We start from the raw sequence: 24,378 nt of genomic DNA, 5'->3' as shown, positions 1-24,378 counted from the left end.
CCATGGAGGCCTACAAAGGGACTTCCCTGGCGGTCCAGTGGTTAGGACTCGGAGCTCTCAATGCAGGGGGCAGGGGTTCCATCCCTGGTTGGGGAACTAAGATACTGTGTGCCTCATGGCATGGCCAAAAACAAGAAAACATGGAGGCCTATAAAGAGGACCCCAGAAGCGATGTCAGTGTGCTCCTCTGTACACTAGAGGGGTAAGAGGTCTGGACAGGCCCTGGCTGACGTCATCACCTGGCCAGTGTCATTGCCAGAGCCCCAGGCCCTCTGAGCTAGCTTCTTGTCCCTGCTGCTTGCTGGCTAGCTCACCAGTGTCAGCAAGGGCCTGGCCTGGACAGGCGGACCCGACGTCTGAGCTCGGCCCTTGGACTGCTCTGTTGCTCTGGTCATACCCAACCCAAGCAGACACCCTCTCGGGGGGCTGCCCTGGGCCTTAGAGCCGGGGAGTCTGGTGGCAGATCCTGCACGGTGGTGTTTGCTTTGTGATCTCACCCAGGTGGCAGGTGGGCCTTGCCCCAGGGGTGCACTCTGCTTGTCACCAGCATCCTCCCACCTTTTAAAACCGAGCACTTACTATACTCAGAGCCTAATGCCATTTGCATTATCTTATTGAATGCTCACCAGGTACGATTTTTCCCATGCTACAGGTAAGGAAACCGAGGCCCCCAGAGGCTGACTAGGCTCTGGAGCACACTACCAGTTAGTCTGTCTGGCTTACCCACTGCTTTCTATTGCCTTCCACAGGCCTCAGCATTTGACGCTGTAATATCCCTGTAATCACAAAAGAAACTCTTCCAAATATTTAGATAGATCCAAATCACTCAGGAAGCCAGGACAGTTGGGATATTTCCTTTCATAGCTGAGCAGCTCATTCTCCAAAGAAACAGAGCTGACTTCCTGGTTCCCTGTGGACCCAGGACTGAGGCAGATGGCTGGGCAGGGCCACCGGGCACCTCTCAGGAAAGCCCTGGCTGTCTTCTCCAGCCGCTTCTCCTCTTCCAGCCACATCTGGAAAAGATGACTGAAGTGTTTGTCCCCTTTGGACAAGGGTGCTAAGGTCCCACAACAGAGTCCTGGGGTCAAGTGTGTCCGCCACATGCTGCCCCATACCGAATGCCATGCCTCGTCCCGCCCTCCAGCGCTGTTCCCAAGCAGCTCCTCTGTCTGGGTGCCCTCCCCCCGAACACCTTACTCTCCAATCCAGCTCACTCTTCCAGACCTACTGTGGCTTCCCTCAAAAGTCAGCCCTGATGTAAAGACATGAATCCATGTAGTTTATTCCAGAGACCATCCTAAGAAACATGGAGAGGGAGTAAGGAAGGGAGCCTGGGAAGGGCAGGCACTGCAGGTGTGTTAATGAGCAGGTCACTCAGTCCCCCTGGGATCCTCTGGGAGGCTGTGGCCAGGGGCCTTGGGATTATTTCATCACGTGGCCAGGTGGTGGGGTATTTACCCGCTAGTCTCTGCTGCTTGCTGGCTCAAGGCTTCTTCCTGTGGCTCTAACTGCCTGGCACATCTGGTTTGCCCTGAGGACTCTAAGGAGGGCTAGGGGGTGGGTGGGCACTGGCGGCATCTGCTGTAGCACCTTCAAGGTTTCGCTCAGGCAGGTCCTCACTTGGTGTTCTCTCCCAGGTGACCTGGGGTTAACTGCTGTCACTTGGACTGATGTGGCTCCTCCCTAATTTAAGACTCAGCTTCCTGAGAACGGGCCACATTGTTCTTCTAGGCATCCCAGGTGCTCAGAGTAGAGTCTGGCACCTGGGAGAAACATTCAACAAATGGATGGGAAAAGAGTACATGGTGAGTTAGAATGTCCTCCGAGGTGCCCAGGAGTGGATAGGGCAGGACACAAAACAGCAAACATTAAATGCAAGTGCCTGAGATTTGCATCCGAGGTCTGCCAGCATCCCAGCTTTGAGAAGGGCTCAGGTAAGGGTTGAAATGGGCATGGCGGGTGCAGGTGGAGGTAGGAATGGAAGGAGAGAACTGAGTCACAAAGAAGTCTCCAATCTATTTTCCCAGTACTCCCATGGATCTTTGGGGGGAAGACCTCTTGGAAGAAGATCACAAGGTTAGAGTGTTAGTAAACCCATAGCCTGCAGGAGAAAAACAATGAGCCAGTAATTAGACACCTGGCCACAGTTCTTTTCTGGATTTAGATCAAAATCAGAGTCATGGGTCCTTAGCCTTAGACGTGACTTTAGAACTTGTCTGATTCCACCCCTCCTTGTCCATTTTAGAGGGAGAGAACTGAGCGCCACTGAGGGAAATTGGCTTGTCTGGGGTCACATAGTTGTGTCCGAATAGTCCAGTGAGAAGGAAGGGTGACCTAATTCTCACTGTTCTGTTCTGGGCTCTGGGCTCATTTGCACAGTCAGCCGGGTCTCACCTGCCCTGGCATTAGCATTGTGGGTCTTTCCCCATAGTTTCCCATGACTAAACACATCTGACTCATCAGGTGACTGGGCAGAGTTTCTAGGGGTTCTGACACCTGCTGTCCTGATGCCACCCCCAGAACCCCAGAAATAAATACCCCTAATACAGGTTGCCCCAGAGACCCAGAATTTGTGCTTTCCAAGGGGGTCCTGTCTGGCTCTGTTCACAGTTCTGGCAGCCTGAGTGGGGTGAGGGGCCTGGCCTAGATGACAGGTGACTGGGCAGCCAGCTCCCCTGCTCTGCTGTCCAGATGCCAGATAACTGTGCTGAGGGTTCTTCCCCCAAGTGCTGGAACTGGAATGTACAAACTTGAAGGCTCATTCTTCTCTGACACCAGAGATAAGCTGGAGGAATTGGGAGGGTGATTGTGGGAGGAGATGGTACCAGGTTGTCAAGTCTCCGGGCAGCAGCTCTCATGGAATGGTATGAAGAGCAGAGGTGGGGCCCAAGACATCTGAGTGGGCTCCACTGGTGTGGCCGATCTGCCTGTGAGGGAATGACCTTGAGGGAATGAAATAGTAACGGGTTGAGACTCACTTATTTTTCTATTGAGGCGTCACTCAGTGGCAGTAAAATTTTAGCATGAGGATTTGTAGGATGCTTAGAAATAAAAATATATATATACCATTTGGGGTCTTGTTAAAATCTGTAGTGGAAAATATTAAAACTGAAAAGTCAGAATATGCCACTTTATTCTGCATGTGGCTGTAGGGAGTGGGATAAGATACCATATAGGCTGTTCTTATAAACTACATTCTCGAATTTACCATAGCCCAGGAGGCAGCGTACAAGTGAAAATTTCCTTAAATTGGGAATTTCCTTAAATTTTGGAAAATTTCCTTAAATTTAAGGAATTTAAATTCCTTAAATTCGCATCCTAACAGTGCTAGTATTTTATTGGGTACAATGTATCCTTAAACTTCTATCTGTCTCATATTTTTAAGTAAATGAATTGGTTCAGACTTAGCAATTGAGCACATGTATCCTCAGAACATGCCAGCACCTGCCCCAGGTTCTCAGTATATAAAAGAGGGACCCCGTCCTCAAGCATTTCCCAGTCTAGAAGGGGCAGAAGACAGAAAACAATCCCACACAGTGTGAGTGTATTGTTGCGTTACAAAGGGCTGAACTGTGAGCTCTGTTAACCCCAGGGGGCGTCTAGCCCATGCACTGCTGTTTCCAGGGTCTGGCTGTACCTGCATACAGTACGTGCTTAAGAAATATTTGCTGAATGAATAAGTGTCTATTAACTGTGTCCTCCCCTTATGTTTCTGATCAGAAGAACAGTCAGGGTTTGCTTGTATATTTATTTAGATTTTTAATATGTTGAATAAAATTCTTCCAAAATCAACAGTTTGAGTTGCACAAAAAAGGCAATGATTTGGAATTTCATGGAGCTTGAATGTTATTTATTCCCATTGCTATAGCCACATGCACATGCAATGTGGACGTTCGATAACATTTTGTGGGATGAAGGAATGCATGCCATCCAATAGGCATACAAGCATGTGCTCAATGTCAATACTCAACATGGAAATGCAAATTTAAACCACAGTAGGATACTAATATGCACCCACCAGAATGGCCAAAATGAAAAAGACTGACAGTGCCATGTTTTGGGGAAGATGTGGAGCAGCTAGAACTCTTATACTCTGCAGATGAGAGTGTCAGGGGGTACAACTACTTTGGAAAACTGGCAGTATCGATCCATGAATGCCAAGCATACATCTATCTAGTGACCCAGCAATTGCACTCTTGGGTTTCTTCTCAAGAGAAATGAGTGCATAGATCCACCAAAAGAATGTTTATAACAGCTTTATTCAAAGATTGCAGGAGCCATGGAGGAGGGGTGGAGGGAGAGAGAATGGGAAGGTTTCTTGGGCCATTCTGTAAAAGACCCTGTGGTCGTCATTTGTGCTATTTGCTGCATATTTCAGGTTCTTTCCCTCTGGCCACTTGGTGAGACTGTACTCCTGGCCCTTTGTGGTTGAGTGGGACCATGTTTCCATGTTTTGTTCCAGCCAATAACTTGTAACAGGAAGTGGTGTGTGCCACTTCCAGGCAATGCATTTAATTGCTGTATGAGACCCTTCAGGGGTCTCTCTTCCCCTCTTGCAATTGGCACTGTTTGGGATGGTGGCTGCTCCATCAGCCTGGTCCCTAGGAAGACCAGAACTCCCCTGAGGCTGAACACAGGCATACATAGTGTGAGAAATAAACCTTGTAGTTTTAGGTTGCTTGTTACTGCAGCATATCCTTGTCTATTCGGGTTGATACAGGTCTTGATTATGGTGTCAAGTTCATTTATTCATTCACTCACTAATTCATTCATTCATTCATTAATTCATTCAACACACTGAGCTTCTGCTCTGCACTAACCAGTGTTCTAAATGCTGGAGCAGATTTAATTTTTTCTTTCAGAAGCTTTCATTCTGTCGGGGAATACAGACAACATGCAAACGCATGAATAATTCACAAGCTGACTTACAGATTGCAGTAAGAGTTATAAAGGAAATAAGCAGGCTGATATGATGTAAAGGAATTGGGGAGGAGAGAAGATGGTCATCAAGAGAGGTTGCTTCATTTGAACTGAGACACAAGTGGGGGATGGAGCTGTCATGCCAAGAGCATGGGAATAATGTCCCAGGGAACATCAGCGAAGAGCCTGCAGGGAAGGGCCTGCTGTGTTTGAGTCACAGAAAGCAGATCTTTGTGTCTAGAGGAATGTGGGGGAGCAGAGGCAGAGGCAGGTATGCTATCTTTTTTTTTTTTTTAGGGACGCTATCTTGCAAGTAAGTTGTGCATGGCCTGCTTGGTGTGTTAAAAGGTCACTCTTTTTCTATGTCTGTTGTAGGCAAGAGCAAAGCTAGAGAGTTATATTAGGGAGCTGTTGAATGTGTCCAAGGGGGAGGTGATGATATTGGCTTGAGAGTGATGACAATAAAAGATGAGACAAGTATACACATTTGAAATATGTTTTGAAAGTAGAATCCACAGAATTTGTCAATGGATTAAAAGTGAGGTATCGTAGGCTAAATAATGGCCCCGAAGATATCCATGTCTTAATCCCTGGGACCTGTAGATGCTACTTTATATAGCAAAAGGAACTTTGCATGTGTGATTAAGTTGATGATCTTGAGATGGGGACATTATCGTGGATTATCTGGATGTAATCACAAGTATCTTTAGAAGAGGGAGGCAGAGGGAGATTTTACTGCAGAGAAGAAGAAGGCAAAGTGGAGACTGAAGGAAGATGCTCGACTGCTGGAGTGAGGAATGCAGCTTTAGAGGCTGGAAAAGGCAAGGATGTGGAATCTCCCTTAAACCCTCTGGAGGGAGCGTGGTCCAGCTGACACTTTGATTCTGGCCCAGTGAATCTGATTTCAGAATTCTCACCTCAAGAACTCTTAAGAGAATACATGTCTATGCTACTGTTGTTGTTTTTATTGTGGTAAAATATACATAACATAATATTTAACATTTTAACCATTCATTAAGTGTTCAAGCCAGTGACATTAAACACATTCACAATGTTGTGTAACTATTACCATTATTTTTGCCTTAAAGACTTTATCATCTGCAATAAAAATGCTGAACCCATTAATAACCCCTCCTTCCCCCCTATCCCCAACTCCTGGTAACCTCTATTCTACTTTCTGTCTCTATATTTGTCTATTCTAGATACTTCCTATAAGTGGAGTCATATAATATTTACCCTTCTATGTCTGGCTTATTTCACTAAGCATAATGTTTTCAAGGTCCACTGAGTTGTAACATATATCAAGTTTTCATTTCTTTTTTTTTTTTTTTTGCGGTATGTGGGCCTCTCACTGTTGTGGCCTCTCCTGTTGCGGAGCACAGGCTCCGGACCCGCAGGCTCAGCAGCCATGGCTCACGGGCCCAGCCGCTCCGTGGCATGTGGGATCTTCCCGAACCGGGGCTCGAACCCGTGTCTCCTGCCTCGGCAGGCAGACTCTCAACCACTGCGCCACCAGGTAAGCCCCTCATTTCTTTTTATGGCTGAATAATATTATGTGTTGTTTTAAGTCACTGAGGTTGTGGCAATTTGTTATAGCAGCCATAGGAAACTAATACATGAGGGAGGAGAGAAAAGAAGGTATGAAGGATGATCCCTAGGCTTTTGGGCCTGTGGACTGGATGGATTGAGATGCCATTTACTGGGAAAGAGAAGTCTCAGAGAGCAACAGATTCAGGGTAGGAAAATCACAGGCTCTGTTCAGGCCATATTAAATTTGAGATGTTTGCTGGACTTCAGAGGAGATGTTGAGGAAATAACTAGACTGTGGAATTCTGAGGGGGGAGGTCGGAGCTGGAGAGCTACACTTGGGAGGCATCACCACATAGATGGTACTTAAAGCCAATAGCTTGGTTGAGACTTCCCAGGGAAAGTGTGGAGAGAGAAAAGGAGGGGGCTGAGCCAGCATCTGCAGGTAGAGCCGAGGAGGAGGAGTCAGCCTAGCTGGCTGAGAAGGAGCAGCAAGGGAGGGGGAAGAAAACTCAGGAAAGTTCTGTATCATGAGAGTTTCGGTGAGGAAGGCACAGCCAACCAGGCTTTGAGAGACTGAATAAGGGGGGACACTTATGACCTGGATGAGAGCAGAGTTTGGGGTAGGAGGAAGGGACAGAAGCCAGAGAAGGAGGAGTTAAGGACGTGAGAAACGGGGAAGTATTAGCCTTCTTAAGTCTTTGAAGAAATTTTGCTGTGAGAAGGAGCAGAAAAATGGGATAAGGTGGAGTTCAAAACTTTTTAAGGTTGGAAATATTGTTGTAGTTATCTATGGCTGCCTAACAAGTACCCTAAAACTTAGTGGCTTAAAGCAATAGTCATTATATTCTTTTCCATGACTTATAACTTTCGGCTGAATGTATTCCCAGCTGATTGTAGTTAACAGTAAACAAGGGAATTCGTAGAGTAATGGAGCAGAGGGTCCACGAACCTGTGTCCCCTGCGTCGGCAGGCGGACTCTCAACCACTGCGCCACCAGGGAAGCCCAGTACATGATTATTAATCCTCAAGAGTATATTAACAACAAAATCAGTTTATTGGTGAATGTTAATTATGCCAAGTATTTATGGAACATATGAGAGATGCTCCAAATTCTAGGAAGTTGACGACAAATTCTTGCTCACCACACTCCTTTAGATGGGAGGTATGTGCTGTTATTTCAGCTTTATTGCTTGGAGGAACTAGAGTAACTTCATAAAGTAGGTCTGAGAAAGAACCCAGGATTAGAACTCTGAGATAATTTCTTTTTTTTTAGGAGTACTGAGGACATGGAAAATAACTGCCTGTTTTACTTGAGAGGATATTTGGATCATCAACTCCTGAGACTAATTTAAAAAACTCTGGCAAGAGTTGGTCGTGAGCAGAGTTACTTGGTAGGTGGTATCCTTTTGCAAATGATGCTTTTAGTGTTGAAAATATATTTGTAATTCTTGTTCTGGAATTGCTTTTAGAAGGAGTTTATGATTTGCGCACAAAACAATCAACGGGATTACTTTTATTTATTAGAGCATTCACCAAAATATTTTATCACAGTCTTGTTCTAGGGGCTTCCCTGGTGGCGCAGTGGTTAAGAATCTGCTTGTCAATGTAGGAGACACGGGTTTGAGCCCTGGTCCAGGAAGATCCCACATGCCGCAGAGAAACTAAGCTTGCGAGCCACAACTACTGAAGCCCGCGGGCCTAGAGCCCGTGCTCTGCAGCAAGAGAAGCCACCGCAGTGAGAAACCCACACACCAGAAAAGCAGCCCCCGCTCAATGCAACTAGAGAAAGCCCACGTGCAGCAACGAAGACCCAACACAGCCAAAAATAAATAAAATAAATTTATAAAAAAAATTATCACAGTCTCATAACTCACCTTATTTAGTTTTAAATATTTCCAAAAACTGTATCCCCCATGAAAGTAATGAATATTCATCTACAGCCAGGATATCCCAAATAAGGAGAATGAGGGTTTGCTGAGAATTTCCAAAGGGGAGTTCTGAGGATGCACCTTTGCCAAAGTCCACACATACTTCATAGAATTACATCATGTCAGGAATGATAGAGATATCAGACTCACCCAAAACAAACTCATTGTCTATGTCCACTGATTATTATCTACGCCTCCTTTCCCTCCGGTATCCTTTATATTTATCAACTGGGTTTCCATCCACCCAACTAGCCAAGTTAGAAACTGTAGGTAAAGCTCGACCCTCTGCTCCATTACTCTACGAATTCCCTTGTTTACTGTTAACTACAATCAGCTGGGAATACATTCAGCCGAAAGTTATAGAAAACCTACCTAATAGTGGCTTAAACAAATTTGTTTATTTTTCTCACATAACAGAAAGTTCAGAATTAGGCAGCTGTTGGTGTCCCTTCAGTTGTCCCATGATGACATGGACTCCTGTTTTTAGGCTCCACAATCAAAGGGGATCATTTCATCCTCAGGTTTGTTGCCTTTGGGTTGTAAGAGGGCTGCTGTACCTCCAGGCAACACATCCACATTCAAGGCAGGAAAAATGGGAAAGGTGAAGCCAGCTGCATATCTCTTTTATCAGGATAGAAAAAGCTTTCCCAGAAATCTCCACAGTGTACTTTTGCTTAGGCTTCATTGGTCAGAACCGGTCACATGGACACCCCTACCTACAAAAGGAACTGGGAAGTGTGGAACAAGATTGTCAGATTGGTCCAGACCAGTAAAGATCCATGCCTGGGGCTAGACACATTCCCTCAGCCAAATTCCAATTCTGTTAGCAAGGAAGAAGGGAAAATTGTGTTGGTAGGTAAAAAAACTGTGTTGGTGGGTAAATAATAGTGTTGGTCACAGTTGCAAAGTCTGCTGATTTGAGTTCTGAGATAGCTCTCACATTTCCTATCTCTCTCTCCACTGTCTTAGCTCCAGTCCTCAGTGTCTTTTGACCTGTCCATCACAGAAGCCTCTGAACTGAACCTCCAACTTCCAATGTAGCCTCCTACAACCATCCTCCATCAGCTGCCAGACTTAAGTTTCTAAAATGCAAATCTGCTTATGGCCCCTCAAATATAAGAACATTCAGTGGCTCTCTCTACTAGTGGCTGCTCTGGCAAGCTTGGCCTAATTCCCATCCATCACCTCACTTGGCAAACTCTTACTCTCCCTTCGAAGCCAAGTCTAAATGTCTCCTCCTCTGGGAAATCCTTCCTACTTTACTCCTGATCTAACAAAACTATTCTCTCCTTTTTTTTTCTCATATGTCTGTTTTATATATCAAGAATAAGGGGCTTCCCTGGTGGCGCAGTGGTTGAGAGTCCGCCTGCCAATGCAGGGGACGTGGGTTCGTGCCCCGGTCCGGGAGGATCCCACGTGTCGCGGACCCACGTGTCACGGAGCCCATGGCAGCTGAGCCTGTGCGTCCGGAGCCTGTGCGTCCAGAGCCTGTGCTCCGCAATGGGAGATGCCACAGCAGTGAGAAGCCCGCGTACCTAAAAAAAAAAGAATGGTACATGTTATACAGCATTACAAAGTTATTTGCTCAGAGGCCCGTCTCTTGCTAGATTATAAACTCTGTTCAGTAGATTCTCCTTTGCAGCTGGCATAGTGTGTAGCATGTAACAGGAGCTTATGGCAGAGGGAGCTCCTCATCTCGCAACAACTATTCTCACCTTTATCAGAAAAAGAGTGCTGGTTTTTAATTGAGTTCATGTTACTTTGAATAAAGACCAAATATTTCAATCTGCCTTGTAGCTAAATGAAGCCATGTGACATAATGCCTGGAGCTAAAGCAGCCACATTAGAGATGACATCAAAGTCACACCATGAGATGGCAGAGTAAAAAGCTAAAAGGATGTGGGTCCCTGACATGGTATATAATGTCTTTTTGGCCTAGGCTTGCCTTAGCTTTAGGTGGAAGAGAAAAAAACTTTCTTGATTTTGAGCCACTATTATTTTGTGTTTTCTGTCACTTGTAGCTAAACAATTCTAACTGAAATGTGTAAAAATTGTGTGTGTGTGTGTATTTAACTAAATTGGTTGAATTATAATTGGCTGAACCCTAGCATGGCTTGAAAACTCTTGGCCCATAGGCTGCATTACATTCTCAGATATATTGGCTATATAATCACATATTTTAAAGATATGTGAATACTAGGCTGGGCATGCCTCACGAATCCCTGTGGTCTCATAGCTGACTTACTGTGCCCATGCACATTGCCTACCCCTGAATGCATTTGCATTTACAGTGCCTTAGCCTAGAGTGGACTCTGCTAGGTTATAAGCAATGGATTATTCAACAGCTTGCAAAGTGTTTGCCCATTTGTTCTCCTGATGTTTACTCGTTTCAAAGAACCATTTATAAGGGCGGAAAAGGAAGAATAAACACATTTCACTCAGCCTCTGAAAATAGAGCTCAGTCCGTGAAGAAGAGTCACCTCTCCCTGGTTGAATTGTCATCAATCATTTATATGCAATGGCAGGAGCTAGGCCAACCCTTTGTCGGGGCCGGGGGTGGGGGGGGTGGGGGGTGGTTGTGTGGTGGGAAGGGTTGCCTCCTGTCATGGTTTGGTGTTTGCTCTGCTGGGAAGAAGGCAGAACTCTTTCCCCCTCCTAAACCCCACCTCTGACCCAGATTTGCAGTCAAATGTCGTATTGGACAGGTAGACCAGCTGTTGGGGTCTAAAGATTTTTTTAGAGGAAATTTTCACCATTTTGATATTTGAAATCTGATGTAATGTAATTGGGGGGAAAATGTCTATGGAGTTTTGTAGTCCTGATCTAATATGTTCTGGGAAAAGTCACCTCAGTGGTATATTATCACGTATAAAGACAGTCTAGGGCTCTTGGCTCACAAGGCCTTGTCGTTCACCTGGGAATATCAAGAGCTGTGCTAAAGTCAGAGGTCTGGGTTCACATCCTCACTTCCCACATTTTAGCTGGGTGATCTTGACTAGTTGCTTGACCTCTCTGTATACAGTTCCAGTGTGTGCTGGAGTCAGGTCAGCCCTGTCAGAGAGCCAGGTGTTTGAATCTCTTCCCAACTCTGTGTTCACTGATGTCCTCTTGGGGTCATGTTGGCTGTAGTAGGAGTCTTTATACCAGGGAAACTGGCAAATCAGGGCTCCCTACTGCCCATGGAGTTATTAAAGATTTACCAGGACTCCACTGCACTTTCCAGATCTGTACAATGGAGCTGATAATACCTATCTCACCTAGAGGATGAATTGAAAGACCTGGTGGGAAGCACAAGTGATAGCCCTTAATACGTGTTAGCTTCGTAATTCTTTTAGCTGTGGCCTGTTAGCTATATTATTGTTGAGACTGTTTTTTGGGGAGGCAGGAGCTGACTTCAGCGGCTTTAAAATGGCACAACCATTTAAGCCCTCAGTATCCCTTTTGCCCCTGGGGCACATTTGACTGCCATGGCAGGCTGTCAACCTGTCCTGATATTTGAGTCATCTATGTGGCCTGACACAGATAACAGGGTCCTGTTGGCAGAGTGATGCCAGAGCTTTGAGAGAAAAGCAAATGCGTGGTAGAAAGGCCCGGAGTGTTACGGCAGAGTAGGGGATGCAACTTGGCCTGATTTGGGGGGTGGGATGGGGAGGAATGGACTGTAATCACTGAATGCTGGGACGTAAGGGGCTACAAGAAACCATACAGTGTCAAACCCTTGCCTTACAGCTGAGGAGACAAACACTCTCAGACCGAGGCTTGATCTTCCTTTACTGTTGTTTTTCCAGTTTCATTTTTGACCAGGCTGATGCTCTTAGCTTTTGATTATGGTGAAAACCAGATCAAGTTCAGAATCTGTAAGAGAATTTTCTGAGTGGGATCAGAAAAGCAAGCGAGAAAATATCTTAAAATGGGAATGTAAATTGGTGCAGCCACTGTGGAAAACAGTATGGAGGTTCCTCAAAAAGTTAAAAATAGAGTTACCATATATGATCCAGCAATTCCACTTCTGGGTATTTATCTGAAGGAAATGAAATCACTCTCTTGAAGAGGTATCTGTACCCCCATGTTCACTGCAGCATTATTCACAATAGCAAAGATGTGGAAAAAACTCAAATGTCCATTGACAGATGAATGGGTAAAAAAAATGTGGTACATCCACACAATGGAATATTATTTAATCATAGAAAAAAAGGAAATGCTGCCATTTGTAACAACATGAATGGACCTGGAGGGTTTTATGCTAAGTGAAGTAAGTCAGACAGAAAAAGACAAACACTGTATAATCTCACTTATATGTGGATCTAAAAAAACTGAACTCACAGAAACAGAGAACAAATTGGTGGTTGCCAGAGGTGGGGAATGGAAGGTGGGAGAAATTGGTGAAGGTGGGAAAAAAAAAGAAAGATAAGGTCTTAAAAGATGAAGCATTATGTTTCCACATCAGAAGTTGTAAGCTTAGGGCAGGATCATAGCCCCACAATGTGCATTCAGACAGCACTCAAATAGCGACTTTTTTTTTCCCCAATGAATTTCTTATCAATTAATTAACCAATTTCCACGAGTCTGTAATACCTTAATAGATACTATATTGAAATATAAAAAAACAAAACAAAAGCAAAAACAAACCAGGGTACAGGATAGTATAAAGACTGGAAAGACACTCAAAAATGCCAACAGAGTATGTCTTTGGATAGCGTTAGGGTGGATAGATAGATAGAGGATCGATTTCTTTTTCTACTCTTCGTGATACTTTATTCTGTGTTAGCTATTCCACAAAACTCAGTTTCAATAGCAAGAATTGATTCCCGTACTAATAGTCTGAGGGTCAGCTGATCTGGCCAGGCTTGGGTCCAACTTGTGGATTAGGTTCTGACCTGCTGCATGTGTCTCATTCTGTGGCCCAGGTGATTACCTAGGGAGCCTGTTCTCACAGCCGGTGACAGGAGTGCAAGAGGCCAGTCAGATTGTACAAGCACATGGAGGCCTCTACTCACATCAACCACTAACATCCCATTGGCCAAAGGAAGTGATATGGCCAAGCCCGTACAATGGGGCAGGAGGTATGCACTACCCACACTGGGAGGGGAGCAAGTATCCAAATTGTCATGTGAACTTCTTTGAAAATAAGTACATAAATACTTTTATAACTGAAAGTATGTCCTTATTAAAAATAACGATACTTTACCTTTGTATTGCATTTTATAGTTTTTAAAACATCTTTGCTGTCATTCCGTCCTATATTCTTTCCAGTAGCCCAGTGATATGGTGGGGAAAGCAACAACCCCATTTTTAAAGATGTGAAAATTCTGGCTATGTTATTTTCCTTGAACTGCCATAAAAGATTATCATAGGCCTGGTGGCTTCAAACAGAAATTTGTTCTTTTACAGTTCTGGAATCTAAAAATCTAAAATTAAGATGTCAGCTGGACTGTGATCTCTCTGAAGGTTCTTGGGAAGAACACCTCCTTGCTCTGGTGGTTGCCAGCATTCCTTGGCTTGCAGCTACGCCACACTAATGTCTGCCTCTGTCATCACATGGCCTTTCTCTTTGTCTCTGTGTGTCTCTTCTCTTATAAGGACACTGGATTTAGGGTCCACCTTAATTTAGTACACCTCATCCTAACTTGATTACATCTGCAAAGACTATTTCCAATTAAGGTCACATTCACTGGTTCTGGGTGAACATGAAGTTTTGGGGGACACTAGTCAACCCACATACTGGCATGCAGAGTTTATGGCATTTATGCTCATAATTCCTCCAGTGTTTGGTGTCCTCCCCACCAAATCCACGCCACGTGTCTTAGGCCAGAGCTTCTCAAACTTAATTGTGTACACATAGCACCTGAGAGTCTTGTTAAAATGCAGAGTCTGATTCAGAAGTTTGGGGTGGGCCTTGGAGCTGGGACTAGGGTGAGGTAAGGAGGCCCTGATGGTAGGATCTCCTTAAATGTTGCGCCCTGGGTAACTTGCTGGTCCCGGCCCTGTGAGATTCGGCACTTCTGACCAATGCTGTGGATTCAAGCAACACACTTTGAGTAGCAAGGTCTCAAGTTACAGTCTATGTGGGTTTAATGCTCGGTATCTGACCCTCAATAGTGAAGAGGATGCTTTCCATTTTGAAGCTGGGTGCGTGGGCTTTGTAAGTCGTAGAAAAGGACACTGGTTCTGCTATGTTTTTAATGCTGGGTCTTGTGGGCTGACCTGCCTGCCAATATTGGTGCTTTGGGAACACCGCAGGGAGTTAAGTGGTAGCATGGATATCTAGGGCCCCTTTGTAAGTCCCTCATCAGACCTCCATCCCAAAGCCTGACTGGTTCCTGGGATACCTGACTATTCCAGAGCTGGCTCCCCCACTTTCCATTGTGTTGCCTGCAAGAGCATCCTTGTTCTCTCCCGATAGCCACAGTGGGCACAAGTGGAGGCTTCCTTTACCAGCCAGGTGGTGGGCTCAAACCAGCCATCCCATCACCAACCCCTACTGTTGAGCCCGGGCCCCCCAGGCTCTGTTGCATTCCCCGCCCCCTCTTTTCTCAAGGAGATATATATACATAAATTTTTTCCCTTCTGGAACCTCATTTGCCTCCCCTGCTTCCCTGTCATGGGCCCTGCTTGGGGTCATCAAGGACCCTGATGACACATCCTTTGAGTCAGAGGACACAGGCTTGGGCTTTGGACCCTCCCCTCCCCTGAGGCCCTGGGTCACCTCACAAAGGGCTTCGCCTCTTCCCTGGGCAGTTCCCGCATCCCAGGGATCTCAGAGAGCAGCCAGGAGCCCCGCCTCCCAACTCACTGGCCCAAGAAGAGAAACAACATCCTGCTGGGTTCCCGGACAGGAAAGCACCATCAGTGGGGGTCCCCTGAGAAGGAGGGGCTGTGGGATTTTTCCTCTGTAACGACTGGAGAAACTGAGGCTTGCTGGGGAATTATGGGTCTTCAAGGTCACATGACAAGTCAGAAGGAAGTAAATTCATTTAGTTGAAAATCTCTTCAACAGTTGTTAGTGAGGAGCATTAGTGAGCCTGAAGAGAAGCCTCACGTTCCCATTCTGCTTACGTGCGTTCATAGGGGCTCTTCTGAGGGAACTGGGTCTTCATGCAACACGGATGTTTGGGCAAATGTGGGTAGGCTCCCGGAGGCTGTTTCTAAATCGTCCGATCTGGTGTTATGTGAAGTGGCTCCCATGGAGCTCTGGGCTCAAGGGTGGCTTAATTCATTGGGATCCGACCTTTTACTCAGTAAAAGGGTTCAGCTCTGAAGAAGTCTGAGAACCCATCACCCCAAGGCCGGTGGGAGCTCCAGGGCAGCACAGGCATTTGTGAGGAGGGAGAATGTGCAGGCTGGTTTTGTTCTCTTTGATGGAGCTCAATAACTCCACTCGGCTTCAGGAAGGTACCTACTGTTGAGAAAGGGGACAGGAAAACTTGAACACAAGGAAGGGCCACGTGCTGACCTTCAGATTTTCCAGGATTTCCAGGGTTCAATGGCTCTTGAAGGAAGGGGGCATGAAGGGGAAAAAGGGGTGAAACAGAAGAGGAGGCGGCTCCCTCCCACCCCTGCCATCCAGAGAGATTCTCGGGTGATAGTGGGGCAGCGGGGAGAGGAGGAAGCAGGAAAACCACGTTTGTGTGGGAAAATAATGAAAAAAATTCATATATATAGCATTATTTCACATGATCATATCTCCTGTGATTTCATAAAAATCATGTGTTTGTGTGGGAAAATAATGAAAGAATATAGCTCGTATGTATTTCATTATTTCACATGATTTTCCTGCCTTTTCCCCTTCCTCCTGTCACTGCAGAATCTCTCAGGGAGGTTGGAGGTGTGGAAGGGAGCCTCCCTTTCTATTTTACTCTTTACTGAATGTACTGAAGTGAAAAAGAAGTCTTTACTTACAAGTGAATTACATTTTTTCTTTTTAGCAATTTCAGAAAACAAATATTGCAGGATGTCTTGGCTTCAAGTGCCTACAACTCAAAGATGAGTTTTGAAATGAAAGACTCATTTGTTTATCTTTCTACCATGGGACTGAAAATGAAACTTGCCCAGAATCAAAATACTCACTTCTCTGGCTCCCAGACCTTTTTTTAAAAAAATTAATTAATTTATTTTTGGCTGCGTTGGGTCTTCATTGCTGCACATGGGCTTTCTCTACTTGTGGCAAGTGAGCGCTACTCTTCGTTGCAGAGCACGGGCTCTAGGCACGCGGGCTTCAGTAGTTGTGGCACATGGGCTCAGTAGTTGTGGCTCATGGGCTCTCGAGCGCAGGCTCAGTAGTTGTGGTGCACGGGCTTGCTTGCTCCACGGCATGTGGGATCTTCCCGGACCAGGGCTTGGACCCATGTCGCCTGCATTGTCAGGCAGATTCTTAACCACTGTGCCACCAGGGAAGTCCCTTCCAGACCTTTTTGATCCACCTGTACCTCCCCAGCTCCTCTGGTGCAGCCAATCCTCTGACTTCCCTGGCCCTCCCCCACCGGTGTGTGACATGGGGACACTGAGCTCAGGAGAGGCCTGCCTTGGGGCCGGGAGTGGGGCAGGCAGTTCAAGGCTGAGCAGGGCTGGAAATGGAAGGGTGGGGTTTGCTGGGTTAAGCTCAGTAGTCTCTGGAGTTAAGACCTGGCTCTGAATCTTGGTTCCACTGCTTACTCTTGGTGTGACCTTGGGCACGTTACTTCACCTTCGGAGCCTGGTTTCTCCTTTGTGAAATGAGAAGGCAAGCCGTTTCTGCTCCCTGTGGGTTGATGTGAGAATTGAACAAAGGGTTATATAGCACATGGAACTATATTCAGTGTCTTGTAATAACCTATAATGGATAAGAATCTGTACACCTGAAGCTAATACAATATTGTAAATCAACTGTAGTTAAATAAAAAAAAAGAATTGCATGAAGGGATATCTAAAAACTACACATTCCTAACCCTTATGGACCATCTATCACTAAATCAAAGATGTGCCCGTGACATTGGGTCATCAAATCAGAGGCCCTCTGATGTCCCTCTGCCTCTGGCTACTTTTTTGCTCTATCGTGCTTTTTCTAAAAGGTGGACCCGGATAAAAAGAGCTCACGATATGTCAGGAAATCTAGTGACAGTCAATGAGAAAAGAGTTGAAACCAATGGTTAAGTGAGGTTTCTAAGTCAATCTCACTGCAGAGAATAGCTCAGATATTGGAATTGTGAGGGAAAGCAAATGTTAAACCTGAAAGTTGCACTCCTTTTTCATAATGGAGAAAATATTCGCCTTTTTAGAGGCAACAGACTGGAGAAGACGCAACTAGACCATATTCAAATCCATATAAACCTTTTAATTTAAAAAGTCACATAAAATAACACACAAAAAAATGCAGACTTCCCCATGTACTGTAGATAAGAAATCAAACAGGGTTGAAAGGCACACATTAATTTCAAGTTTCATCATAGGAAATCAGGTGACCTTCGCACCCAATGTAAAAAAAAGTCCTTAAGTTGCTCTTTGGAATAGCAGTGTTTAAGGTTTTCCTGCCATGCTTGTTTATTCCTCTGGGATGTGGCTGTGGAGTTGTGGAAGAAATGCTCCCCTGAAAGTCTGGTTAAACTCGTCAGCTCTTCTGAGTGTTTTCATGGAAATGTCAGACAACCAGGAAAAGCTAAGGCAGAAGGTTGAACCAAAGGTTTAGCTTTGGTAAATTAGGCAGAACTGCATTTGACAGCAGACAGGGAAACTGTGACATCAAGGAACATTACTTTAATGTCGGGCCCAGCTAGCCTCTAAAATAATGGAGCCCAGGACTATGGAGAAATGACCACCAAGTTCAACGCAGTTCACTTGGCACTGGTTTCTGTACAAAACGTTTCAAACTCAGTTCTTTTTGACATGGACCAGATTTTCCAAGTGCCCAACCCACATCCAGGCTTTAAGCTAGGCCTCAGAAGTTCAGTTGCCTGAAGATTCTTCAATAACATTCACCTCTGAGGAGAGGGTGAAGGAGGAATTTCCAGTGACAGCTTCTGGCTCAGGGCCCAAGGGTTCCCAGCCAAGGCTGTCTCGAGGTGGCCCCCAGAATTGCAGAGATCTCTCTTCTCAAACAGTTTTGTTAGAAAATAAAGCAACAGCCAATGTTTTTGGGCATCTGAAGTCCAGCCAGGCCCCCTGAGGTTTGCATCCTAAAAGAACTTCAAAATGGAAACAGAGCCTCAGCCTTACCCTTGCAACCCACATCCTCTGTGTGACAGGAGAATATTTATAAAAACATACTAAAATACATCTGATATTTCCCTCTAACCCCAGTACTGCCTTTTATCTTCTTAAAACTCAATCCTCCCAACACTGATGAACCAAAATAGAAAATGACAATTGAGGCAGCTGTTAACTGGCCCACATTCATGTCTCAAGGCAGAGACAACAGAGCAAAAAGTAGAGAAAAAAAAAAGTCCATTATCTGCTTTTGATTTACAAAGCCAAAGGCCTTCAGGGGAAAGGCCGTGAGTCATATAAACAGACACAAATCCAGAACACTGGGTAGTGATAAGAGCAAGGCTTCCCTACCCCACAGACCAGCCAAAGGCCCTAAGTAGACAGAAGCCCCTGGGGAAGCTGAGAGCCCTTAAGTTGGTGGTCTTTGGGTACGGGGCTGCCCTGTGTCCTGTTCTTCTCTCCCTGACTGGTTGGGATGGAGACCTCACTGGAAACCTTGATGCTGGGAGGTGGTTTTTATGAAGAGAGAACTGAGCCCATCTTCCTGAGCCCCAACCCAGAGTAGAAGCTGTTGAGACATGGAGTGGGTTTGAGAAATGGGTTTCCCTGAACCCTTGTGTCACTGTGTCTTTAGAAGGACTTAAGGGATCCCCTTTAATTGTGGCTGAAGGCTCCCCAGGAATGGAATGGGACTTGCAGGTGGGGCAGTAACCGATGTCCAAGACCAGATGGGTCAGTGGTCACCTTGGCAGATGTCACTCGGGACTGATGACACTGAGGGCCACTACTCTGACCCCTTGTCACCAACTGGTACCAGGTAACTCCACCTTTCCCCAGACCTTCACCCCCAGACTTTGACCTACGGGACAAAAGTGTATGCGGGGGCTCCCTCTGCCATTTTCACAAGATGGTAGTTAAAGGCACTTCTGTTAAGGAAAGACATTTCTTTTCATACCTGAGTTTGGGGAATAAGATTTGTCCTTGCTACATGTGCTTTTAACCTGTCTTTCCTTTGACTTAGCAAAAAAGCAGATAAGCACACGGACAGCTTCTAGTCATGCACTTGCAGGTTCTGCAGGTCATAGCTACATGTGGAGCCTTGGAGTAATGCCGAGCAGTGTCCTCTCTCCCGCCCCGCATTACAGAAGAGGTTAACTGAGGCCCCGTCCACAGCGGGTAGCAGAGGGCAGAGTGAGGAGAGGGATGTGCTAGGTAGGGTGCTGGAAATGAGGCGAGAGTCTGGGTGTCCGGTGGTGAATATATGCTGTCAGCCTGGAATGTACACATGGTGCAGGCTGTTGACCCAACGTCCGGGTAGGCCTGCCCTCTGTGTAGGTCCAGCAGGCCTGCTTTGTTCACTCCTGGCCCCCGGTCAACTTGTGGAACAGGTCCTCGTCGAGAGTTTCATTCTGGTCCTTGGAGCGGGTGGACAGGAAAATGTAGCCCCCGATGTACTCATGCACGACTTTGCAATCCGCGCTCAGGCAGGTGAATGCGATGGAGACGTTCTGGTCAAATTCGATCGCCACCTGGAAGAGGAAGGCACAGGTATACTTAAGCTCTGACAAAGATGAATGAGAAAGAAGCCGCTTGGCTGGAGATGGTCCCAGAGCTGAGGACTGCTGAGGTGCTGACAGATGGGTTTCCCCAAACCCTGCAAAACCCACTGCTTGCATCAAAGCTTACAGAAAACGTCTCTGCTCTCTGGGCGCCCTCTTGTGGTGTCAGCTTTGCTGCACACCTGGCAAAACATTCTAACGCTCAACACAAAAGATATTTCCTGTCTGGCTCTTGTTTAGATGAAAGAACTGTCTAAGCACTCCCTGTGTGGAGGGGAAGAGTGCTTTGCAGATTTTTTAGTGGAGAGAAAAAGGCCCACGTGAATTTTCCTACAGCCACGGCCCTCACTCCTTCCCAGCTGGAAGTCATAAACTCTAACACTGGAAGAAACTGAAGCTTCACCTGTTCTCCACCTTGGCTGCCCAGTGGAATCAGCTGGGAACCTTTAAGAATCACTGATCTACACAGAAACATTCTAGTCTAGAACCCTTCATTTCTCCCAATTACTTCTTTCCATCATCCAACAGTGGGTGAGTACAGGCACATGTGTCACTTAGATGTGATTTACAATTTCATTTCCAAAGGTCCTTTTCAAAAGATGGCCTTTCAATGAATTTTAACACGAAAGTGTACAAAATGTGTTAGTTTACCAACTCTACTTTTGTCATACATTGGCAACCCCTTTAATATCTAGAGACTAGATATTATAAAATTAGGACCCATTTGTCCAGTATGTACATAATATATACAATAAAGTTAAACCAAAGGCATGTAACATATAGAGCAATGGATAAGTTGAAATGTTCAATAGTACACACCAGCAAAAGTCTTTTGCAAGGCTCATTTTTTATTTTGTAACATCTAAGCTTTTAGATATCCTGAGGTGACAATGTATGATAAAAAGTAGAGCTAGTGAATTAACCAATTGGTAAATATCTTTGCTACAACTGATTAAAAAAAAGGAGCATCTTGGATATGGAATTGTTAAACCGTCTCTGAGAAATGTACGTCAGGACTAGCTCATTAGGTTAGCAGCAGAGGGGTAGAAGGAAGTACAAAGGGAGGCATGTATGTGGATGTGTTTGTATTTATATTTTGCTTTCTGTCTCATTTTTAATGGAACATTAAGGAAATGTGGTATTTTAATCATAACTCTACCAATATCTTTATCTAGAGGCCTGTTGCCATTTTTGTCTTTTATGAAATTTTTGTTGCCAAGCAAGGCAGGATTACATTTTTTTCCTTGTAGATTGAGTTGGTGTAGTGTATTCTTGGTTATCAAAATACTCAAATAGCTTTGGGACGTTGAAATGGTAAATATTCCTGATGTCTGAAAAAGCACAGTACATAACTGTATGATCTTACTTATATGAAAATGGATGCTTAGTTGTATAGATACACAAATGAGACCTAGAAGGACACATCAAACGGTAAACTGCTTATGATTATGGATGACTTTGCTTTTTGCTTCTTTTGTTTTTTGGTTTCCTATTACGCACATGTTAACTTTTAAAAAATAAATGTTATTTTAAAAACAAACAAACAAAAAAAGAATCACTGATCTCAGTAATTCCCAGAGTCAGATTTTTTTTCCAAACTGTGTTATTGAGGTATAACAAATGTATAATAAACAGACCTATTTAAGGTGCACAGTTGGATCATTTTTTTTAAAATTGTAGTTGATTTACAATGTTGTGTTAACTTCTGCTGTACAGCAAAGTGATTCAGTTATACACATATACATTCTTTTTAAAATATTCTTTTCCATTATGGTTTACCATAAGATATTGAATATAGTTCTCTATATCCTATACAGTAGGACCTTGTTTATCCATTCTATATATAAAAGCTTACATCTGTAACCCCAACCTCCCACTCCATCCCTCCCCCAATCCTCTCCCCCTTGGCAACCACCAGTCTGTTCTCTATGTTCCTGAGTCTGTTTCTGTTTTGTAGATAAGTTCATCTGTGTCATATTTTAGATTCCACATATAAGTGATATCATATGGTGTTTGTTTTTCTCTTTTTTTTTTTTCTTTTTGCGGTACGCGGGCCTCTCACTGTTGTGGCCTCTCCCGTTGCGGAGCACAGGCTCCGGACGTGCAGGCTCAGCGGCCATGGCTCACGGGCCCAGCCACTCCGTGGCATGTGGGATCTTCCCGGACCGGGGCACAAACCCATGTCCTGTGCATCGGCAGGCGGACTCTCAACCACTGCGCCACCAGGGAAGCCCTGTTTTTCTCTTTCTGACTTACTTCACTTAGTATGATAATCTCAGGCTGCATCCATGTTGCTGCAAAAGGCATTATTTTGTTCTTTTTTTATAGCTGAGTAGTATTCCTTTGTACCTATGTACCACATCTTCTTTGTCCATTCATCTGTTGATGGACATTTAGGTTGTTTCCATGTCTTGACTATTGTGAATAGTGCTGCTATGAACATAGGGGTGCATATATCTTTTTGAATTAAGAGTTTTGTCAGGATATATTCCCAGGAGTGGGATTGCTGGATCATATGGTAATGATCATATGGTAATCATATGATACTGGATCATATGGTAATTCTATTTTTAGTTTTCTGAGGAACCTCCATACTGTTTTCCATAGTGGCTGTACCAACTTACATTCCCACTAACAGTGTAGGAGGGTTCCCTTTTCTCCACATCCTCTCCTGCATTTGTTATTTATAGAGTTTTAAATGATGGCCATTCTGACTGGTGTGAGGTGGTGCCTCATTTTTTGTAGTTTTGATTTGCATTTCCCAGAGTCGGATTTACACGACCTTGAGGGTACAACAAGGTTTTCGAGTCACTGCCTTAGAGGCCATCTAATCTCAGAACATTGTTCTGCAAATGAGTCCAGATGGTCAACAGCCCTGCTGAGAGGAATCCATGGTTCTTAAAAAAAGAAAAATGTGAGTCACTTATCCTCGCTCTACATTGACAGCTTTATACTGGAAAAATGGGAATGCCAAAGGAATGCGATAAAGATCCTATATCAGCAACAGCAGAATGTTTTAAATCATCAGGACACTCAGGTGTGTCTGACTTGGTCTAGCACCTCCTGTGATGCAGGCATGGCCTGACCTGGTTCCCAGGGCGGGGACGATGGGGGCTGAGGGCTCCTGAACTCAGAGGCTAAGTTTCCTCCATGACCCCTGTGTACCTCGCTGGCTTCTCTGATACTTTTCCCCTTTGGGACTGGAATGCTCTCCAGGTGGGCAGTTGAGCCTCTGAGTTCTCAACCAGTGACACCTCTTGGCAGCCAGTCAGATGACGCCTGTTTTGTATTTATTTTGTATGATATTTACATCTCAGGTAGTTTCAGCTAAGTAATTGTCAGCCTAAATCTTACATAATCATACACTGAGTTGAAAGAAATTAAACTGCTCAGCAATTTTAGAGTCTGTCTGTATGGAGACTAAGCCAACTTGTGTTAATTCAAAAGCATTTGGTCTGTGCTTGCTAGGAAACTGCTCAGAACTGCATGTGATTATTTTAGCAGACAATTACCACATGCTTGTGGTTTCTAAGTATAATAACACCTTCTTAAAATCAAAATAAGCTGCAGTTCTGAGGGAACACACATTTATAGGCTCAATGCTGAATGTACCAAAAACTTTCACTTTACCTGCCGGATTTCCCAGTTTACATTCCACTGTTTCATATTTGTAAATCTCCATGTTGTAATTGGAATCCCAGTGGCTGCATCGATTCTAATCAACCTATTATATGAAACTCCCAGAATGTCATCTTTCTTGCTTCCTTTAAATCTGAAAAAAAAATAATTAAAATATGAAACTGCTTCCTGTAACATGATGTTCATTCACATACAACTTCTTAAAGAGAATACCAACATTTCAAATCATTTCTGAAGAACAGACAATGAGGGATTAACTTTCTATAGAAGGGCATTTTTATTAGGATAGAATATGAAGGCTGGAGAGTAGGCTGTCCTGCAGATATTATTTAAGTGAAACTGACATCAGAGGAAAGCAAAATAAGAGGCAGTCAAGTCAGTGAATTCAAATTAGCACCAACTGTGTATGCTAGGTACCCTTCTAGGCACTGGGAATACAGCAGTGACCTAAACAGACAGAAGACTCCTGACCTCATGCAGCTTGTGTTCTAGTTGGGGGAGAGGGTCATGAATAAGTGAAATATACATGCCAGATAAGGTCATAAAGGAGGATAAGGCACAGAAGTGGGACAGGGAATACTGGCAATGAGGTTGTTACAATTTTAAATCGAGAGGGAAGATCT

The 24,378-nt window shown here is 44.7% G+C and overlaps 1 protein-coding gene across 1 annotated transcript in view; it reads right to left on the bottom strand.

The window, feature by feature from the left end:
- Window positions 1-19,912: 19,912 nt before the first annotated feature.
- FERMT1 (FERM domain containing kindlin 1) overlaps window positions 19,913-24,378 on the bottom strand; it is a 59,149-nt gene continuing 54,683 nt past the window's right edge. Inside the window, exons 13-14 of the mRNA XM_065892077.1 lie at window positions 23,747-23,888; window positions 19,913-20,086 (exon numbers count right to left, since the gene is read on the bottom strand). Of these exons, the coding sequence (XP_065748149.1) occupies window positions 19,913-20,086; window positions 23,747-23,888 (316 nt within the window). The remainder of the gene's footprint in view (window positions 20,087-23,746; window positions 23,889-24,378) is intronic.

Source organism: Phocoena phocoena, chromosome 15, assembly GCF_963924675.1.
Source record: "Phocoena phocoena chromosome 15, mPhoPho1.1, whole genome shotgun sequence".
NCBI lineage: Eukaryota > Metazoa > Chordata > Mammalia > Artiodactyla > Phocoenidae > Phocoena > Phocoena phocoena.
This window is presented reverse-complemented; position numbering and strand designations above follow the sequence as displayed.